Source organism: Lontra canadensis, unplaced genomic scaffold (genome assembly GCF_010015895.1).
Source record: "Lontra canadensis isolate GAN:19392208 unplaced genomic scaffold, GSC_riverotter_1.0 scaffold218, whole genome shotgun sequence".
NCBI classification, from domain to species: Eukaryota; Metazoa; Chordata; class Mammalia; order Carnivora; family Mustelidae; genus Lontra; species Lontra canadensis.
The window spans coordinates 378,968-399,231 of NW_022631212.1; the positions used below are offsets into that span (position 1 = coordinate 378,968).

The 20,264-nt window shown below is 54.6% G+C and overlaps 2 protein-coding genes across 2 annotated transcripts; one reads left to right on the forward strand and one right to left on the reverse strand.

Annotated features, from left to right (window-relative positions):
• The first annotated feature begins 1,050 nt into the window (after nt 1–1,050).
• TMEM101 (transmembrane protein 101) lies at nt 1,051–4,498 on the forward strand. The gene is made up of 4 exons (XM_032849023.1): nt 1,051–1,226; nt 1,527–1,707; nt 2,552–2,698; nt 3,483–4,498. Exons 1-4 carry the CDS (start codon nt 1,090–1,092, stop codon nt 3,789–3,791), a joined length of 774 nt encoding a protein of 257 aa, XP_032704914.1. The 5' UTR covers nt 1,051–1,089; the 3' UTR covers nt 3,792–4,498.
• Nucleotides 4,499–5,436: 938 nt separating this feature from the next.
• Nucleotides 5,437–9,682, reverse strand: NAGS (N-acetylglutamate synthase). Its single transcript, XM_032849022.1, has 7 exons — nt 9,118–9,682; nt 8,265–8,539; nt 7,936–8,149; nt 7,503–7,683; nt 6,981–7,152; nt 6,700–6,882; nt 5,437–6,090 (listed from the first exon to the last, which is right to left on the reverse strand). The coding sequence occupies exons 1-7, from the start codon at nt 9,541–9,543 to the stop codon at nt 5,937–5,939; spliced, it is 1,605 nt and encodes a 534-aa protein (XP_032704913.1). The 5' UTR covers nt 9,544–9,682; the 3' UTR covers nt 5,437–5,936.
• Between the last annotated feature and the right edge of the window lie 10,582 nt (nt 9,683–20,264).

Sequence of the window (20,264 nt, forward strand, 5' to 3'; positions counted from 1 at the left end):
TGTGGTGGCAATCCTGGAGTGCCCAGAACTTTCGCCCACTTACTGAACGAATTACTTACTGAACGAATTACTTACTACCTACCATGAATGAGAACTACTGGCCACATCTTTTGTTCTTTTATCTATTTAACATGTATTTCCTGAATGCATCTCATCTACTAGGCTGCGAGGACATAGTAAACAGGAATCTGAGACTGTCCTTGCCCCCACGAAGCTCACAATCTAGGGTTAATCTGGTCATTAACAAAGAATCTAAAAAATATAATTGCCATTGTGCTGAGGGATTCAAAGGAAGGGTATCTGATGTTAGGAAAACATAAAATAGGGGGCTAAGAATTAACAAGGAGGCCAAAGGAGAAGCTGGGGAGGCCAGCTGGAAGCCTGCTGCTGTTAAACCAATAAAAAATGGTAGTTAGCGGGAGCACTGGAGCTGGAGAGCATAGACTGATTTGAGATGTCCCCTGTGTCCACATCAGATACTGCTTTTCTCTCAGGGGATAGAGGGAAGACAGACAGAGACCAAACTTCTCTATGAGTGACTTAGCCAAGGGAACACCTTACTCTGAAATTAAATAGAAGAAGAGAGATTTTGTGTATGTTTACACCATCTACCTACCCCCTACTATGAGCTGGTACCAACACTGCCACACTGAAAGCACTGAACTATGCTGTGAAGTGGATGTCCTCCCCATTTTACAGATGGGTGTTAGAAAGTGCAGGTGATATGCCCCAAGTCCGTTAGGGTTTGGGTTAGGATTCGAGCCCAGGTTTAGCAGCAAACACCAGTTCGCCCACGGCGCTGATATCCTGAACCCACTGTTCCTTCCTCTAGTCTAGTTTTCAATTTGGAAGCCACGAGGAGGGGTCCTTAAGCCTCAGAGCAGGGAGAAAGGCTGAACTCCGCAGCTGGAACACATCCTTCTGTCCGGAACTAGAGAGCGAGAGCACTATTTCCCGTCGGAAGGGGAAAAATGCTGGCCTCACCCACCCCCGCCCCCGCCCCCTCGCGAGATCCGGAAGTTGCGTGTCGTATCCCGGCGCCGGCCTCCCCTTCGGGGGTGACGCCGCAGCGGACTGCCCTTCCCCAAGATGGCGTCGAAGATGGGTTCGCGACGGTGGATGCTGCAGCTGATCATGCAGCTGGGTTCGGTGTTGCTCACACGCTGCCCATTCTGGGGGTGCTTCAGCCAGCTCATGCTGTACGCTGAGAGGGCCGAAGCGCGCCGGTGAGCGGGCCCACGCGGCCGCCGAGCGCGGTGGGGTGGCGGTACGGCCCGTCCCAAGAACGGGGGTGCAGTGGGGTGGGGAAAAAGTTGGGACCCTTGGGCTGGGGAAGAATTGGGATCTCGGGCTTGTTAGGGGCCCTGGTCTGGGGCAAGGTGGGCATCGAGCGTAGTGCAGGGGTCCTGGCCGTGAGAAGGGCCTCCGGTTCAGGGGCGCAGGGGAGCTTGTGGGAACTCGGGGTCGTAAGGCTCTTCTCCCGCTTCATTCTGTCCTCGTTGCTTCTTCCCCTCTCCGGCTCGCAGGAAGCCCGACATCCCAGTGCCCTACTTGTACTTCGACTTGGGGGCGGCCGTGCTGTGCGCCAGCTTCATGTCCTTTGGAGTGAAGCGGCGCTGGTTCGCGCTGGGGGCCGCCCTCCAGCTGGCCATTAGCACCTACGCCGCCTACATCGGGGGCTACGTCCACTACGGGGACTGGCTGAAGGTGAGCACCTCGGCCCAAGGCAGGGCTTCGCTAGGGGTCTGGGGAGCCCGAGGCCAGTGCCCAGCCAGGGACAGCTAGGTAATGCATGGTGCTAGACAGGTGCATAGTGTGAAGCCTGGGAAGGCAGAACCCCTAGGCTTGTGGAGATTGTTACAGACTGCAAGGATGAAAGGCCCTCAGAGACCACACAAGACTGCCTTTCAGGGCGTGAAAACTGAGGTGCAAAGATGAGAAACAGACTTTCCCAAAGTTACACCACAGTTAGCATTGCAGGTGAGACCAGAACCCTTTATGCCATTAGTTAGTAATGTCAGAGTATAGGGCAAAAGGGACCTTGGAGAGTACTGGTTGCAGCCATCTGATTTCATGAAATTTAATTAATTTAGGGCGGCATGTAAATCTGAAGTGCCAGAACCTGTACCAAGTGCTGCAGGTGTGTAGATAATCTTGGACAGAGGCAGGGACTGTCAGTCCAGTGGGGGTGGCACATGTGTTAACAACTACTGGACAGTGGGATCCCTGATTTTTTTAATGGGATAGACTACTCTATAGCAGAAAGAACATTGGGATTCGAGTCTGTACACTGGAGGTGTAGAGGGGGCAACTCGGTATCTGGACACTTTCTGTAGGACCTTGGACAATTTTAGTAATCCCCTGGGCCTCAGTTTCCACTTCTGATAAAAAGAGTTCTATCTCTGCTGCACCTGCCCACCACACTTGGAAATGGTAAGAGGGTTCATCGGATGGAATGGGATGTATAGAGATGGGCAGTTCTGTGCTCTAGACAGCCAGGAGAAAGGTAGTGGCTGCAGTTCCTGACTGGGGTTCCCTTGCCTCGGTCCAGGTCCGGATGTACTCGCGCACAGTTGCTATCATCGGCGGCTTTCTTGTGTTGGCCAGTGGCGCTGGGGAGCTGTACCGCCGGAAGCCCCGCAGCCGCTCCCTCCAGTCCACTGGCCAGGTGTTCCTGGGCATCTACCTCATCTGCGTGGTAGGTTGGGGGGTTGCTGGTAGGTTGGCTGGAAGTGCTTGCTTGGGAGTGAGGCAGAACCCAGGGAGGTGGGCAGAATAAGGCCCTGCATATATAGTTCCTGATGGTCTGTCTCCTGGACACTGCCCCAGCCAGCTAGTGGGCTCAGGGACCGTTCAAGTGCCTGAGACCTGGCTGAGGGTCCCTTCCAGCATTATTGCCACTAGGGAGAGAAGAGGTTGGATTGACTGTCCAGTCCTAAGCCTGAGAGTCAGGAGAACAAGGTGGACTGGTCCTCTCGTGGCTTCAGCCTGCAGAGGACTGGGAGAGGGAGCAAAGGAGAGGTTTGGTGGGGTTCAGACCCCAGATGGGGCTCTGTTGCTTAGAGTTGGTTGGGGTTGCCTGGGGTAGTGAGTTATGGTACTCCCTAGTGGATGACCTAGGGGGAGCCAGTGTGCCTGGGGACCTGGACAGGCTCCAGGTCACTTGGCTTCATCTTGGTTCCTGGGCACCATATCCCATGTGCAGAGCTCTGTACTCAGAGGTGAGAGCCCCAGTCTGGCAGCAGAGACACGCTTCTGCCCTCCTGAGCCCCAAAGGTGAAGAGAGACAGGCCCTAACCTCAGGAGCTCCCTAGCCTGTGTGGGGGGAGATGCAGGCCCTCCTTTTAGAGAGCCCCAGGTCTGAGCCAGGAGTCAGGGGCCCCCCTGGTAGAGGCTGACTTGCAGGTGGCATCTCAGGGCCAGCCGTCCCCAGACAGGCTCCTCAGCCTGCAGGAGACACTTAGAGGATGGTGTGTCTTTAGGCCTACTCGCTGCAGCACAGCAAGGAGGACCGGCTGGCCTATCTGAATCATCTCCCGGGAGGGGAGCTGATGATCCAGCTCTTCTTCGTGCTGTACGGCATCCTGGCCCTGGCCTTCCTGTCGGGCTACTACGTGACCCTGGCTGCCCAGATCCTGGCCATTCTGCTGCCCCCAGTCATGCTGCTCATTGATGGCAATGTCACCTACTGGCACAACACACGACGCGTTGAGTTCTGGAACCAGATGAAGCTCCTTGGAGAGAGCGTGGGCATCTTTGGGGCTGCCGTCATCCTGGCCACCGATGGCTGAGTGCCACGGGGAGAGGCCGAGATGGGTGCAGCAAGCCGCTGAGGGCCACCCGCCTTCCTGCTTGCTGGCCCCGTTGTTTCCTTCTGCTTTCCACTCTGTTGGTTTGGTTCTTTGCTGTGTATGTGTTGGTAAGAGGCAGGTCTCTTCCCTGGTACCTGGGCTCGGCCCTGGGTGGGTGGGAGCCCTGCTCACGATGCCTTACAGGGCTTTTTCCTGTTCGGTAGTGGGAGACCTGAGGCCAGCTGCTCCCTGGGTCTCCTGTCTCAGAGAAGGGAGTAAGGCTGGGCTTGGTGGGGCTACTGAGAATGGAAGACAGAGGAAGGAAGACCATGAACCAGAAGTGAGCAAATGTGAAAAATTCCATTTTGAACCTGGCCAAGTGCAGCTAGGCTCTACAGTGCTTTCTGGAGACCGAGACTGAGTGTGTGTGTTGACACATGGTTGGGGCTGGGAGGAGCCAGGGGCCAGGGGCCACCAAAGTCATGTGAGTTCTCAGGGTGTGCGGGGGGCAGAAACAGCACTTGCTGTTGCCCCACCTTGAAAGCAGAGCAGGCCCCTGCCCGGGGTGTACTGGGGTAGGGCAGGCAGCGGCCAGCTTCCTGCCTCCTGCCTGCTGTTTCCAGCTCTATGGTTGGCCTGGTTGGGGTGAGTGCCCTCCCAAAGACCAGACCACACAGTCCTCCAAAAATAAACATTTTATATAGACATTTGGCTTTGCTTCTCTGTTCTCCCCGCAGGGCACGTTGCCATTGGCTAGGATTGATCTTGGGTTTCTTGAGAGACCGCATCTTGTTAAGCCCCACTTTGGTATCCCCGTGATCTCTGCTCTGTTCTGAGGGTTCCCACAGGCCTTTGGCCGTCTAGTCAAGATCCTCCCTGTATTCTGCCTTTGATCCATCGCCTTGGTCCCTGTGTCATAGCTTGTCTTTGCCTCCCCTTTTATCCTCCTGGTTTCTTTTGAAGAAATCTTTGGTGAAGGCAGCTGGCGGGGGGCAGGGGGGCTAGCATTAAGTGTCCACTCTGAGGATTTTACATCTTACAGATGGGGGAAATGGAAGCTCAGAGAAGGTGAGCAGCTTCCCTCAAGCCACAGAATAAATGCAGCCACAGCTGGATTCCAGGTTGGGCCTGTCTTAATGCCCATACACAGCTGTGCACTCTGTCACCCCTCTTCTGAGGGAAGTCAGAAGCTGCTCCTGGGGTTTGGTTCTGTCATGGCCCTGCTGTGCCACGATGGTCCTCGCCCTGCTTGTCCATGCACCTCCTGGTTGAAAGTAGCCTGGTGACCAGCATGGGGGCCTGGCACATCGTGGGGGTCAAAAATGCGGAATGAGACCTCTGGCTTTGGACTCCTGCTGGCTGAGGTGTTCTCAGCAGATGGAGACAGCCTCCAGTGGGTCTAGGGGAAAACATCCAAGTCTGGGCCTTGCTTGGAAAGAGAGCTGGGGCTGCTGTTAGTCTGGTCTGTGGGATGGAGGGGAGCCCCACTGGGGGCTGCTAACACCCAGGTGAGGGAGACAGTGACAGCATTCATCTTGGAGGCACTCCATCTCATTTAGCTCCTGTCTTCCCTCTGGGAGCCCCCTGGTTCTCCAGCCCTCAAGATCTTGCTCCCAGAAGGTCACTGCTCATTTCCTTTCAAGTGTGAGCTGACTCTCAGACAAGTATTTGTGTTTTAATCAAGGCCTCCTGAAAAGTTGTAAGACCCAAAGGAATTAAAGTAAGTGGTGGAATATCAAGCAAATGGGGGTGATATTTCGGATAAGGGAGCCTCAAAACAGATCGGAGGCCACAGAGGCTGGCCCACCTTTAAGGTTGGCCCTGAGGAGAGCTCTAGAAGGCAAACCGGCAATCCCCGACCCTAGCTTCCCAAATCTCTAGACTGAAAATGGAAGGCCATCTGGTTATAGTTATGGAGCCAGTGGTGAGGGTGGGGGGTTGTCTTGGACACACCCTTCTTCCTGGGCTTGTCTCCTCTTGGGCGCCCCCCTCTGGGCAGAGTAGAGTAGGAGCTGCTTCCTTCTCTGCAGATCACTTAGCCATCAAGCCTGTTCCAGCCTGTGGCTGCCTGGGATCATCACCTCCAGCAGGCATGACTTTGGTTCACCCTGGTTGTCCCAGGGCCTGAAGGGCGGGCAGTGAGGGTCAGCTGCCTGGGTCAGAAGCTGGCTTGCAGAAGGAGTCCGGCAGCCCCTTGGCATGGTTGACCAGCTCATAAGAGTCCCGGATATCGGCCAGGCCAAACCAGAAGAAGATCCACTGCTTGTTGGAGAAGCTGCCATCACTGTGTTTGAAGTACCTGGAGGGGGGAAGGAGGCAGCTTTTAGGGCAAGCTTTTAGGCATGCCATCTACATGCTAGGCACCCTGCTGTTATCTGGTTTCATCCTTACAGCAGCCACCAAGAGCTTGATGGTGTGGTCTGCTCTTTTCACAGAGAAGCAGCTAAGGCCCGGAGACGCTAGCTGACCTGCCAGAGTCCCAAAGCTAGGAAGTTTAGACTGAGGACGTCCTTTGCTCTGCGCCTCCAGGGGAGGGGTTCTTGTTCACCTCTTGGTCCCCACACAGCTGGATGAGGGGATAGTTGCAGAAGGAAAGACAAAGGAGAGACCATTATGCTGGAGATGCAGTAGGCCTGGGGTCAGCGCTTGGCCATTAGGTCTGGAATAGAGACTGGAGGATCAGGACTCTTCTAAGGACTCTGGGAGAGTCAGGGAGTGTCTTCAAGGAATCCACTGCAGTGGGAAAGAGCGTGTTTAAGTGTGCTCTACTTCTGGGTAAATCTCAGATTCCGTGTGTGGTCTGCTCCTTGGGGAATGTGGGGTCACATCGTGTGGAGCCTTTTCCTTGGGGGAAGCCCAGCCTTCGGGCGCGTGGCTGTGGAGAGCGGGGGCGGGGGGCGGGACCTACCAGGGATTGATGGGGTTGGTGACGCGGGAGCGCCAGAAAAGGGTCTGCAGGTCCCGCCGCAGGCACTCCCAGAGCATCTGGCCCGAGCCTTGGCCCTGGCGGCTGGAGCTCACCACAAACTTGTCTAGATATGGGGTGCCTCCCAGTACGGGCTCCGTGGTCAGAATGGCGGCCGCGTTGTACCTGGCGCAGCAGGGGAGAGGCAGGCTGGGACCTCTCTTAGGCCCCAAGCTGCCCAGCTCCGTCCCTCGGTCCCTGCCCTCTGGGGCCCGCAGGCTTACCCCTCAGAAACGTAGACAGAGTGCAGCCGCGGGCGCAGCGAGGCCAAGTAGTCGTCCCGGAGCTTCTTGCCGAAGCTGGCGTTGACCAGGTTCACCAGGCGGCCCTGGTCCAGGCTGTCCAGGCTGCGCACCCGCAGCATCCGCTCGGCGTTCTTGAACAGGGTCCCGGACCCTGGGGGTGGCGCGGAGCACGAGGGGTTAGTTTAGCCCGATAGCCAGGGCCCATCCGCTCCTGCTTGTGCTCTGCCTGGTCGGCGGAGGGGCGGGGAGAGGTGTCCGGATACGACAGGGAACAGTGGGACAGTGGCCCTCTTGGGAAGAGCTCCACAATGAAGTGATCTCTGCGGTCAGCAGAGAAACGTGCAGGATTTTCATACGGGGAGAAGCTCTCTCCTGGCAGTTTGTCCCTCAACTTCGGTCCATCGTGCGGAGTCCCACCTACTTCCCCTAGACCCGCCTGCCTCCCCCGAAACCCGGTCTCGCCTGGTCTCCGCCCCCCCCCCCCCCGGGCGCGGCCCGCACCCTTGTTGCTGAAGAGCTCGGTGAGCAGTGTGGCGGCGGCGGTGATGACGGCCGAGGAGTGGTGCGGCAGGCGGCTGAGCACGTCCACAATGAGCCGCATCTGCTGCCGTTCCTTGGTGCTCACCCACTCGGCGTTGCTCACCACGTCCAGGTCGGCCGGCAGGTTCACGTTACTCAGGACCTGCGTCCAGGCCCAGGGGGTGAGCCTCTGGCCCGCAGCCGGCCGCGGACTGCGCCCCTAACTCCCACGGACCCCTTTACCCTCGCACCCTCCCGGAGTCCTCGGCTGGGGAGGGTTCGGATCTGGGCACCAAGCCATTCCCGACCCACCCGGCTTGACTCTGGGGCCCGTCGGGGAGGCGAGCAGGGAGCCCAAGAGGGACTCAGCCGGGACCGGGGTCCCGCGAGCGGCGCCCGAACGGAGGGGATACACCTTCTGACTGCTGTCGCGCAGGCCTCCTGTGTTATTGAGGAAGATGATTTTGGTGGGCTGTAGCGCCTTGGCCAGAGCCGCAGTCACCTCCAGCGAGTCGAGGAGGACGGAGCGGCGCGCCGTCGTCTCCCCGATGGGGCACAGTATGGGGATGCTGCCGGACTCCAGGCACCACTGTAGCAGGTCGGTCTCCACGGAGACGATGCCGCCGTAGCTGTGGGGCCAGACGCCGTGCTCAAGAGGGCCCCCTCCAGGCCTGCGGGGCTGGAGCGGGGCGGGCGGCTGGGCGAGGTCTAAGGACGCCCGGCGCACTCGGGGCCCGCACTAACCTGGCGTGAGGGGCGGGCTCAGCCGCGCCCAGCACCGAGCCGCCGCCGAAAAAAGGCACCGCAGGGGCGGCGTTGTGCCGCAGCTCATCCACCAGCACCTTGCAGTTCTGGGCCAGCTGTGCCTTGGCCTCCCAGAAGGAAAGGCAGCCGGAGGGCGCCGTGGGAGCGGGCAGCCCTAGGACAACCAGGGGCTTCATGTCCATGCGCTGCAGGAATGCCAGGGCGAAGGCCAAGCTGGATACGGCGCTACTGCACTTGAGTACCTCCTCGTCCACCTGTGGGGGAGGGAGCGTTCAGAAGGGGCAACACCGGCCCTGACTCCCGCAGCCTGACCACCCCCCTCCCCAGCCCTGTCGGTGCCCCCTGCCCTGCCCAGGAGCAGTCAGGCCCCATTCCTGGCTATCGGCGCCCACATCCTCCGCCCTTTGCCCCGTTGGGTCTTGCCATCCCCTTATCTCGCATTGGTGTTCCTCCCTCTGTGCCTCCCTGCGACCTTGGACTCTATGAGTTCTTGGGGGGAGGGGTAACCCAGGCAGCTCCTGTCCAAGTTCTCCACTTGCCATCTGAACCCATAACCGCGCCCACGGTGTGTGTGTGTGGTGGGGAGACTTCTCCAGCGCATCACACTTGGGGGATTACGGTCCCCCAGTTTCCTCGCCTGGCCTGGGCGTGAGACTATGGGAGCAGCGCGCAGCTTCACCCGGCCCGGGGCACTCGTCCGGGCACCGTCTCACCCCTTCGCGCTTCCGCTGTGCAGAGTCCGCAGCGGGTCCCGCCATGCCTGGCGACACGTCGCCGGACAGCCCCCATACATCCCCTCGCTGTGGCAGGGCCGGCGCCGGACTCCGCTCACCTCGATGACGGCGAAGGGCTTGTCTGCGGAGTGGTAGCAGGTCTGGAACTGCGTGAGCCAGTGGCGCGCCTCCCCGGGGCTGGCTCCGCACTGGTTCAGAAAGGCCTGGATGTCTCGCTGCACCAGCGAGCGGCCGGCCGGGGGCCCCGGGGGGTCGGGAGGGGCCGGGGGCGCCGGGGGCGGCGTCCACTCCTGCTCTTCCGCGGCAGGCGAGCGGAGGTCGTCCTCGGCGCCCTCCGGCCCTTCTCGTGCGGGCTGGGCCGGGGCCCAGGCGGTGCTGAGCCGGCGACCCGGGCTGGCGCCCCTGGCCGTCCGCCGTCGTGCGCTGCCGCTCAGTCTCCGGGCACCCCCAGGGCCTCGGGGACCGCGCAGCCTTCCTCCCACGGAGGTGGCCCGTAGGGCCCAGGCCAACCGCGCCGTCGCCATGACAACCAGACTGGCTGGTCCCCCCACGAGTGCGCTTCTGTCCACAGCTCCCGGCTCTGGGGGGCTCTTAACCTGCTGCAAGGCGGGGCTGGACCAGCCGGGGCGGGGCGCGGACTGGGGGCGCAGAGTCTTCTCTGGGAGCATTTGAGGAGGGTCAGGCAGGCCATGGGTCAGAGGGCGGGGCCACCAGTATCCCCCGCCCCTGGGGGGGGGGAACGGAACCCACTAGCGCGGGTCACGCGGCAGCGATAAGGGGTGGCGAGGTGTCTTTCATCTGCTGCCAAAGCCGGTTCCAGGAAGGGCTTAGGAGACCCAGGGTGGCTTTGGCGGTCTGCGGGGTTCTGGATGATTAAACGGGAGTGTGAGGAGGGCAAGAGGGGAGAGCAAGTGGCCGTTGCCGCCGTTGCCGTGGGACTGAGGGAGGAGACTGCAAGGAGAGGCAGGGAGGAGTGGAAGGAGGGTGCCGGTGTGCCAGCTCCGCTGAGGGCGGGGATGCCTCTGTCCTATCATCGGAGGTCAAAGAAGATTGGAGTCATGAGGTTACCAGGGTTTGCAGGCTCCAGACAGTGGGTACCACTTGGAAGAATTTTGTCATATTCTTAAATCACCCGTTCTTATTTATTTTATTTTACTTTTTATTTTTATTTTATTTCATTACCTTGTTTGAAACCAGGCCATCAGCTATATGCTTGAGACTGTAAGCACTGGGAGGCCAGCTTCGGTGTTCTTTTTCCTGCTTTTCCCAAACATAAGCTCTTTTCCACCAAGACCAGCGTTCAGATCAGATGGGAAAGGGAACCGAAAGGGAAGTCACCCCTTATTAGTATGACATTTTTTATTTTATTTTATTTTTTTTAAGATTTTATTTATTTATTTGACAGAGATCACAAGTAGGCAGAGAGGCAGGTGGGGGGGGAGTGGGAAGCAGGCTCCCTGATGAGCAGAGAGCGCCATGTGGCGATGGATCCCAGGACCCCGGGATCATGACCTGAGCTGAAGGTAGAGGCCTTAACTGAGCCACCCCATTGGAAACTTTTTAAATTTAAAATTTATCCCTGTCAAGATTGTAACTAGAAAACCAGTATCCCCTTGCTATCATCAGAAGAAAGCCTTACTAATAAAGCCAGAATGAAATGTTACTCAGTTCCAGCTGGCTAGTGTTGCCAGCTCTCTTGGTAACACAGAAGGCCAGCAAGTGCCCAGGGTCAGAAGCACCCTGCGGCCTGGGAGGTTTTCTGCTGACATGTGGAATGCCAGGCACTGTGCAAAGCATTTCACATATAATAATTCATTTCGTCCTCACAATGACGCCAGGATGGGTATTATTATTCTGCCCACTTTACAGGTGAGGAAATCAAGGCACAGAACAATGGGAGGGCCAAGGTCGTTCCTCTCATCAACAGTGGGGCTGTTCTTTGAAGCAAAGCAATTCTGCTCCAGCTGCATGCTCTTAAACAAGATTTGAAAAGGACCTGAAAACTCACAGGATGTGATTCACTGTGACTTGATACTGTATCCGCCTGCTGTCAGAAGCACCCCCCACACTCTCCGTTGTACACATCCTGCCTGCGCTCCTGTACTGTACAGGGCGCTGGAGCCCCACACGCTGTCCTTGTAGAGGAGGAAAGCAAGTGTGAAGGAGCAGTGACTTGGCCGAGGTCACACTGCTGTTAGTGTCACTGCCAGATGCTAGGCAACCTAAGTTCTCACTCCTGCTCTCTTCTTCCTTCTATGCAGTTCTGTGCTCCCTGTGCTGGGAGTCAGGACTCTGGGGGCTTTGCCTGAATGGCCAGTGGTGGCTTGAGCTGCTTCTCTCCTGAGTATCTCAGGATGCTGGGGGAACACGCCCACCCTGTTCCAGGATCCCCCGCCAACACCCTCATGCCTGTACCCACACGTGCTCACACACAGCACACGCAGGCACTATCCAGGGCAGGAGACTCCTGGCAGGGGGAGGGGGGAACTGACCTTTGTGACCTTGTCCAATGACTTTTTCATGTTCCTACTTAGAAATCCTGGGTTCCCTTAGAGAAGCATGGAAGGTCTGTACCCCCTACTCTGTGGGGGCACCTCTAGGGCCTTCTGTCTCTTTGCAATTTACTCCTGTCCACCCCCTACTTCCCTACACTTCCCAGAATCCCCCAGAGGAGGTGGTCCTAGCTCCTGGGGGGACTAATCATTTTCCAAGCCCCTCATCAGCGCTCCCACCCTCCCTGTCCCTGCCCCACTCAGGATTCCTCCTTTCCTGTCTCTCTGCCCCAGCTCTGTCCTCTCTTCACTCCTCTTCCAAACATACGCCTCTTCCAGGCCCTTCCCCCCTCCTCCCAACTCAGGGCCTCCATGAGGGCAAGGCTGACTTCTTCTTTCGGACAGGAGCTCCCTGAGGGCAGGGTGGATGTCTCCCTCCGACCAGGGGCCCACCCATTTCAGCCGCCAACAGCATCAGCCCCATTTGCCGTGGGCTGATAGGGCAGACAGGGGCTGGGGAACTGCTTCCCACTGCCTTGGGCTTTAGCCCAGAGGGCCGTGTCCCCAGGCAGCCAATGGGCCCAGGGATACCCTGAGTAGATGATTAACTCTAGGCCCAGTGACCCTGGGGCCACTGTGTCCTCACCGCCTCTCTCTGGTTGGGGGGAGGCCAGCCTCTGGTTGGAGAACTGGCCCTGCTTTGTGGAGGAGATGAGTGTGGGTGTATGAGGTCAACACCCCTACCCGACCCCACCCCTCCGAATTGAAGGCCAACAGGATCCCTGTGGGTCTGGGTTCCAGTGTGAATTTTCCTCATTCCCCCTAAAGCAGGCCATCGTTTTGTATTTCAGAGCAAAGCTTGTTGTCATTGTGCCCAGAATCAGGCTCCTGTCTTCTCACCAGGCCCTGGGTCATGGAGATGCTGGGAACAGACACAACTTGCCAACTCCTCCAGACACTTCCCCTCAGCACGGGCTGCAGCCTTGAGCACGGGAGCTGGTTTGAAGGGCAAGGCTGTCCCTCCTACTGGAGCCCTCCTTGGCTGCCCCTCAGGAAGGTAGGCATGGAAGTGACAGGAATCCAGGCAGTTGAGGGGCCGGGATGACAGCTGATGGTTCCAATCACAGCACCCGAGGGGAGATACACACACACACACACACACATACACATACACACACACACAGTTCGCAAATGTAACATCCCACACCATCCGCTGGGCTGCATGCAGAAACACAGATGTCTAGACACACAAGTGTACGGAAATGCACAGAACGGTGGAGACCCACACCACTCGTTGTCACACAGGTGTACGCATAGCGAGATGCACGTGTACAGGCACAACAGGTGAACAGAGAGACACGGGTCCACCCAGACACGCATTTGCATGCATAATTATGCCAATTTACATGCGCGGCCACTGTGTCATTCATAGGAACACAGACACGTACATGCGGGCAGGGGCTGAGAACACACAAAGCCACACCCAGCTGTTTTCAGTGACAACTACCGGGACACTTAGATCTGGAGACATGAATGTATGCGGACTTTTGTGTGTGTACGGGCGTGCGCACACTCACACACACACTGCATACAGAGTTAGAGGCAGACACCCACCCCTGAGGTCACACACATCTACCCACAGACAGAGGCACAGAGCCGTACTCATTCACACACCGTGATGGGGTCTGGTATGGGTGAAGTGGCCAGTAAACATGGAAGGAAGGAAGGAAGGAAGGAAGGAAGGAAGGAAGGAAGGAAGGAAGGAAGGAAAGAGGTAGGACCCTGTGGAAAGGGAAGCCTGGCTCTGTGGACCCTGTGCTGTGGGACTGGGTCGAGGACCACCCGATAGCCCCAAGGTGGCCCCTCTCTGTCCGTGAGGAGGGAGAGCTCAGCGGGAGAGAACAGAGGTCTTGGTCAACCACAGTTGTGTGAGCACGTATTATGTGCCTAGTCATGAACGGGGCACTCTGAGGATGCAGTCCTGTTTCCCTGGCTGGAGACCAGCAGGCCTGGTGCTGCCACTTCCTTGGTTGCCAGGGTTTGGCCAAGGCACTTAACTTCTCTGGGCCCCTGTTGTCTCCCCTGTAAAAAAGGGGGAAAGAGAATAAAACTTAATCTTATGCGTAGTAGTGAAGACGGAAAGCTCTCCATGGGCGCGCAGTCAGCCAAATCCACACTGGGAAACCATAGGACAGACAACCTGGTTTCCTCAACAGGTAAATTACAAGGAAAAGAGTAAGAGAGAGGAGGGTGGAGTAGATGAAAAGGTGTGGTTTTTTTTATGGGTTCTATTTTAAGTAATTTCTACACAACCCTGAGATCAAGAGTCATATGCTCTACTGCCTGAGACAGCCAGGCCTCCCCCCAGAAAAGACTGATTGATTGATTGACTGATTTTAGAAAGAGTGAGTGCAAGCCGGAGGAGGGGGAGAAAGAGAATCTCAAGCAGACTCCACACTGAGTGTGGAGCCTGATGTGGGGCTCAATCCCATGACCCTCATCATGACCTGAGCCGAAATCAAGAGTTTGTGGTTTGGGTGCCTGGGTTGCTCAGTTGGTTAAGCATCTGCCTTAGGCTCAGGTTAGGATTCTAGGCTCCTGGGATTGACTCCAGCATTGGGCTCCCTGCTCAGCAGAGATTCGCTTCTCCTTTTATCCTTTTATCCCTCCCTACTGCTCATGATCTCTCTCTCTCAGAAAAAAAAAAAAAAAAAAAAGAGTTGGCAGCTTAACTGACTGAACCAGCCAGGTGCCCCCCCAAAAGATGTATTTTTTAATTTTTTAATTAATTTATTTATTTAAAGATTTTTATTTATTTATTTGACAGAGAGAGAGAGATCACAAGTAGGCAGAGAGATAGGCAGAGAGAGAGAGAGGAAGGGAAACAGGCTCCCTGCTGAGCAGAGAGCCCGATGCGGGGCTCGATCCCAGGATCCTGGGATCATGACCTGAGCCGAAGGCAGATGCTTTAACCCACTGAGCCACCCAGGTGACCTTTTTAATTTATTTTTAAAGACTTTATTTATTTATTTGAGAGAGAGAGATCAGGAGCAGGGGGGAGGGATAAAAGGAAGAAGCTCCATGCTCAGCAGGGAGTCGATCGCAGACCCTTTGATCATAACCTGAGCCAAAGGCAGACGCTTCATAGACTGAGCCACTCAGGAACCCCCCAAAAGATGTATTTTAAAAGTCTCTTTAAATCCTTATTTGAATTCTGAATCAAACAAGCCATAAGAAATGAGACAATTGGAAAAATTTGATCACAAAGGATATTTGATATATTAGTTTTTAGGTGTGCTATGATTGTGTGTTATGTTTTTAAAACTACTCCATATGCTTTAGTCTACATCCTGAATATTTATAGATGAAATGATAAGATGTCTGGCATTTGCTCCAAAATAACCCTGGAGTGGGGAGGAAAAAGACACAAGGCAGAGGATCAAAAGGTAAGAGAGGAAAAAAGTGAAAACAAGAAACAAAAAACAAAACCCTGGAGGGGACAGGGCGGGGTGGGGGAACAGAGGCAGTAAGGCTCACTCTGTGTCGGGAGGTGGTACCGGTCGAAGCTGAACAGTGGGCACAGGGGATTCATTACACTATCCTCCACTGTGTATGATTGGACAAATGAGAAAATTCAGGGAATCCCTATAGGTGCGAGTTAGCAGCCTGACACGTAAACTCTCCATAAAAGCAAGCTTTCTTCTTCCATGAGTACTTTTCCTTCAAGGCACAAAACTGTGAAATATTAAATAACTCCCAAAATACATAATTTATGGATTGAAGAATTTCGGTTCCAAGTGTGCCATGAGCCTCTTGTCCAGCAGGGGGCTCCCTACTCTCTGCCTCTTCTGGCTGCTGCCCTGGGGGTGTGCGAAAAGGAGGAAGCTATCCCCAGTGTAAGGGAGATGTTGGAGGTCTGGCCAGAGACCTTCTCTTGGAGATGAGAGAAGAAAACACACACACACACACACACACACACACACACACACACACACACACACGGAAGAATCCGTCCATAACCCTATGATGGTTAGAGTCTTCCTACAGTCTACAATCTCTGGGGACTGGGGGTATTTGGCTACTGTCTTTTTTATTTAATTTAATTAATTTATTTGACACAGAGAGATCATAAGAAGGCAGAGAGAGAGTGGGGAGCAGGCTCCCTGCTGAGCACAGAGCGTGATGCGGGGCTCGATCCCAGGACCCTGAGATCATGACCTGAGCTGAAGGCAGAGGCTTAACCCACTGAGCCACCCAAGCGCCCCAGAAAAGGCTACTGTCTTGAAGATCATGATGGCAGACTCTTGGTCCGATAGGTTCTAAGCACGCGAAGTTGGTGTGATGATTATTTCAGAGATGCTAGGGGACAGATGATAGATAGACAAGTGGAGATAAAATTCTTGAGGTAAGGGTGCGTGGGTGGCTCAGTGGGTTAAGGCCTCTGTCTTCGGCTCAGGTCATGATTCCAGGGTCCTGGGATGGAGCCCAGCATCGGGTTCTCTGCTCAGCAGGGAGCCTGCTTCCCTTCCTCTCTCTCTTTCTTTGCCTGCCTCTCTGCCTACTTGTGATCTCTGTCCGTCAAATAAATAAAAAATTTAAAAAATCTTCAAAAAAAATTCTTGAGATAAGATTCTGGAGAAAGTGGAGAGCATAGTGGAGAGGTAGAAGGGGATCCACCAGGAGTCACCCGGTATCCATAGGTGGAGATGGTTCAAGAAGAAAGGGACAGCCGGCAGCATAGATGCCTCAAAGCCTGAGAAAAGGCTGCTGGTTTCACTTATCAGTGACTTTGCCATTTCAGTGTGTGCATGTTGGGGCAGGGGGTGGGGGCATGTAGGGTGGGAAAGCCAGGAAAGCCAGGTAGCAGACAGTTGGGGAGGGGCCTGGGATGAGCCCACTGGAACTCTGGGAACTCCTGGCTGGAGAAAGAAGCAGAGTCTCCTTTTTTTTTTCTTTTTAAAAAGATTTTATTTATTTATTTGAGAGAGAGAGAGAGAGAGAGAAAATGAGAGGGGAGAAGGTCAGAGGGAGAAGCAGACTCCCCATGGAGCTGGGAGTCTGATGTGGGACTTGATCCCGGGACCATGACCCGAGCCCAAGGCAGTCACTTAACCAACTGAGCAACCCTGGCAACCCCAGAAGCAGAGCCTCCTTATTTGAAACATGGTTCTTCACATCAACTGGGGGCTAGTTGAAAATGTGGAATCTGGGGCTCTGCTCTAGGCCTACTGAATTAACATCTGCACTTTAATGAGGCCCCCAGGGGATTCTTCGGGGGTGTCAAAATCTGGAAAGTACTGGGGCAGAGATGTGGGCGGGTCCCAGGAAGTCAAGAGAGGCTGCATTCAATATGGGGGTGTCCCTCGTGAGTCTGAGGTCAAGAAGGAGATGGAGGGAGAGGTGAAGGCCCTGGCGTGGAGCTGAACTTGGGGCTGTTGTGTTTATGGCTTTGTGGGGTGTTGTTTGGGACTCGTGGGTAAAGTTAGGGGGCGTAGTGCTGGGTGGTAACTTCTCTGACCCATGGCTGAGGGAGTTACCCATCTGTGTGTTCCAGAGAGGAAAGAGGAATGTGCAGAGGTGAGTGTGTGTGTGTGTGTGTGTGTGTGTGTGTGTGTTTGAGGGTTCTGGCATGTATGAAGGCTGAGTTGTGGAGCGGGGCTCATGTATATCTTTTGTATGTTTTGGTGCTTTTATAAGTTAGAAGCCAACAAATGGAAGTTTCATAGGGTCCATCCTAATACGTGCGTGTCCCAAGGCGAAGCTGATGTGTAGGCAGAGAATTGTGGAGTATCAGGGCTTAGGAGACTGTCCTAAGGTTGAACAGCCCGCCTGCTGGACTCCCGGAACTCAGGGCCCTCCCTACCCGACCTGTCCTCCAGGGAGAAGGAACCCCGCAGATTGTAATTACACATTATTGCCACGAGAGGGCGGTGTCGGCTCGGCCCGGCGATTCGAGGACCGGGTGAGCTCCCAGCGAGGTTACAGCGGTTCGCTCCAGGAGCCGAGTGCGAACCGGTCCCCCGCAGCGAGTCTGGGGGCCGACTCTTGGTGCCTTTGTGCCCAGGCTTGCCGCCCCTCCTCCCCTGATTAACCCCCACCCCAGCCAATGCTCTTCCAGAGTCACCCCATCTTCGGACGCCGCTCTCCCATCCCGACACCCCCAACCTTCCCGCAATCGACCAGCCCTGGGGTGGGTGGGGAGGATGCAGCCAAGGGGGAGTCAGGGGCAAAGGCGTTGAGGGGAGTAAAAGGTTTTATTGGGGGCAAAGTTGGGAAGGTGGGGCTCAGGCGTCCTCAGTCGGGACACACGAAGGGAGAGCCCACTGTGGCCCGCCAGGGTGCTGGACGAATGGATCCGGGGACACAGGGCTCAGCCCTTGCCTTGATCTGGAGTCGGACGCCCTGGTTTCGAGTCCCAGCCTCACAGAGTGGCATCGGGCTGGCTTCCCGCAGGACTTTCCCTCCGACTGCGGGAATTCTCCGTTTCTTCTTCTCGGTGGGGAGGGAGCTGGCTTCCCTCCCGATTTACGGATTCACTGGTCTTTGCAGGTCGGACTGAGAAACCCCGGGGAAGGTACCAGTGTTAGTGTGCCAGGGCAAGGGCAGGGGCGGGGAAGGGCAAAGCCAAGCGTAGTGAGGCCAGTGGTGTGGGTGCAGCTAAAGGACACCGGGGAGCCCCAGTAAGATTTTGAGGAGTGGCCCAGTGTCTGCTGGGCTCCTAGAAGTTAAGGGTTGGTGGGGGGAGGTGGTGGAGACCAGGGGTCTGACAGTGCGAGTGGAAGGAGGAGCTGGTGGTTCCGTTTAGGGTGTACTTAATAAAAGAACAACAGCACAAACCTCAAAACACCGAACATCTTTTTTTTTTCTTCATTATAAAAGTAATTTAGGAAAATTACTGAAAACTAGATAAATAAACTTATCTAGCCTAAGACAGTTGCATTTGCATTTGGTCTTTCCTTCCAAGCTCTTATACATGAAACAAACAAGGATGGCTGTATTATGGTGTGCCTGTAAATATTTCCCTGAGTTTCACTTAGGATGTCAGGAATATTTTTCATATTAGGTCCCTATATTCGTTTCCTAGGGTTGCTCTAACAAAAGACCACAGACTGGGTGGCTGAAAATAGCAGGAATATGTGGTCTCACAGGTGGGGAGATTAGCCAGGATCAAGGCACCAGCAGGGCCACCAGAAACCTGTAGGGGAGAATCCTTCTTTGGCTCTTGTAGCTTCTGATGTTTGCTGGCAGTCCTTGGCTTTCTTTGGCTTGAAGATGCCCCCCTCCAATCTCTGTCTTTGGGGTCACATGGCTACCTTCTCCCTGTGCGTGTCTCCTCCTCTTAGAAGGAGGAGACATATTGGATTAAGTGTCACCTACTCCGGTATGACCTCAACTTCATGAATTAAGACCACAACATCTTCCTTCCAAATAAGGTCCTATCCCGAGGTACTGGGGGTTAGGACTTCAGCATATCATTTTGGGGGACACAATTCAACCCGTCACACTTCCTGACTGTGCCTTTTATTGATTAAGATTTCAACAAGCATAAAATTTCCTCATCTACTTAATTAATTTCTATTATTAAACATTTGATTTGCATCCAACTTATATATGATTATAAATATAATTAGCATTTCACGCATAACATGTTCCTTCATACTGTCAAATGATTTTTTTAAGGATAAATGTTCAGAAGAGGGAATATCTGATTGAAGTTTATGGAAGGTCGTGATTACATTTTCAGTTTGGGGAGAGTATATGATGTGAGGAGACGAAGCACAAGGCAGAAAAGAATTACCCACAGGCTCATCTGCCAGAGAAAGCTTCTATGAGCCTGCTGTATTTTTTTTTTTTAAAGATTTTGTTTATTTACTTGACAGGCAGAGATCACAAGTGGGCAGAGAGGCAGGCAGAGAGAGAGGAGGAAGCAGGCTCCCTGGGCTCCATCCCAGGACCCTGGGATCATGATCTGAGCCAAAGGTAGAGGCTTTAATCCACTGAGCCACCCAGGTGCCCCTTAAGATTTTATTTTTTTTAACTTTTTTTTTTTAAGATTTTATTTATTTATTTGACAGACAGAGATCACAAGTAGGCAGAGAGGCAGGCAAAGAGAGAGAGGAGGAAGCAGGCTCCCCGCTAAGCAGAGAGCCCGACGCGGGGCTCGATCCCAGGCCCCTGGGATCATGACCTGAGTGGAAGGCAGAGGCTTAACCCACTGAGCCACCCAGGCGCCCCTTAAGATCTTATTTTTAAGTAATCTCCATACCCAAGGTGGAGCTGAAACTCACAAGCTGGAGATCAAGACTGGGAGGGCTCCACCGACTGAACCAGACAGGCGCCCCCTGCTGTATATTTTTATATATACTTCCTACCCTTGTTTTTTCTGGGTTGAGATGTTACGGCAGGTAACATTTTGTATTCTGCTTTTCCCACTTAAAGTTCCAAACAGCTTCTCATCGCATCAACCTCAAGATCAACTTTTGGGTGACTTCATAATGTTACCCTATAGGGATACTTTAAAATTTATTACTGAATATGCTATTATCAGATATTTATGCTACTTCGAAGTTTTCACTATTATAAATAAGCTTTGGTACACATTTTATGCATATATTGCTGGAATTATTTTATTTCAGTGAGTACCCAGAAACTGAACTCCTAGGTTAAAGTGCATAAATGCTCCCAAGTCTTTGGAAGTTGCTTTTCAAAAAGGCTGTACCAATGCCCACTCACCAGCCGAGAATGGATGCACA

Bases quoted from the DNA above. Each gene is read 5' to 3' on its own strand.
- TMEM101 (XM_032849023.1), top strand. From the start codon at position 1,090: ATGGCGTCGAAGATGGGTTCGCGACGGTGGATGCTGCAGCTGATCATG. The intron at 1,227-1,526 runs GTGAGCGGGCCC...TCCGGCTCGCAG, and splicing joins GAGAGGGCCGAAGCGCGCCG to GAAGCCCGACATCCCAGTGC. The intron at 2,699-3,482 runs GTAGGTTGGGGG...GTGTGTCTTTAG, and splicing joins GCATCTACCTCATCTGCGTG to GCCTACTCGCTGCAGCACAG.
- NAGS (XM_032849022.1), bottom strand. From the start codon at position 9,543: ATGGCGACGGCGCGGTTGGCCTGGGCCCTACGGGCCACCTCCGTGGGA. The intron at 8,150-8,264 runs GTTAGTGCGGGC...CTGGCCCCACAG, and splicing joins GAGCCCGCCCCTCACGCCAG to CTACGGCGGCATCGTCTCCG. The intron at 6,883-6,980 runs GTAAGCCTGCGG...CTGCTGCGCCAG, and splicing joins TCTGTCTACGTTTCTGAGGG to GTACAACGCGGCCGCCATTC.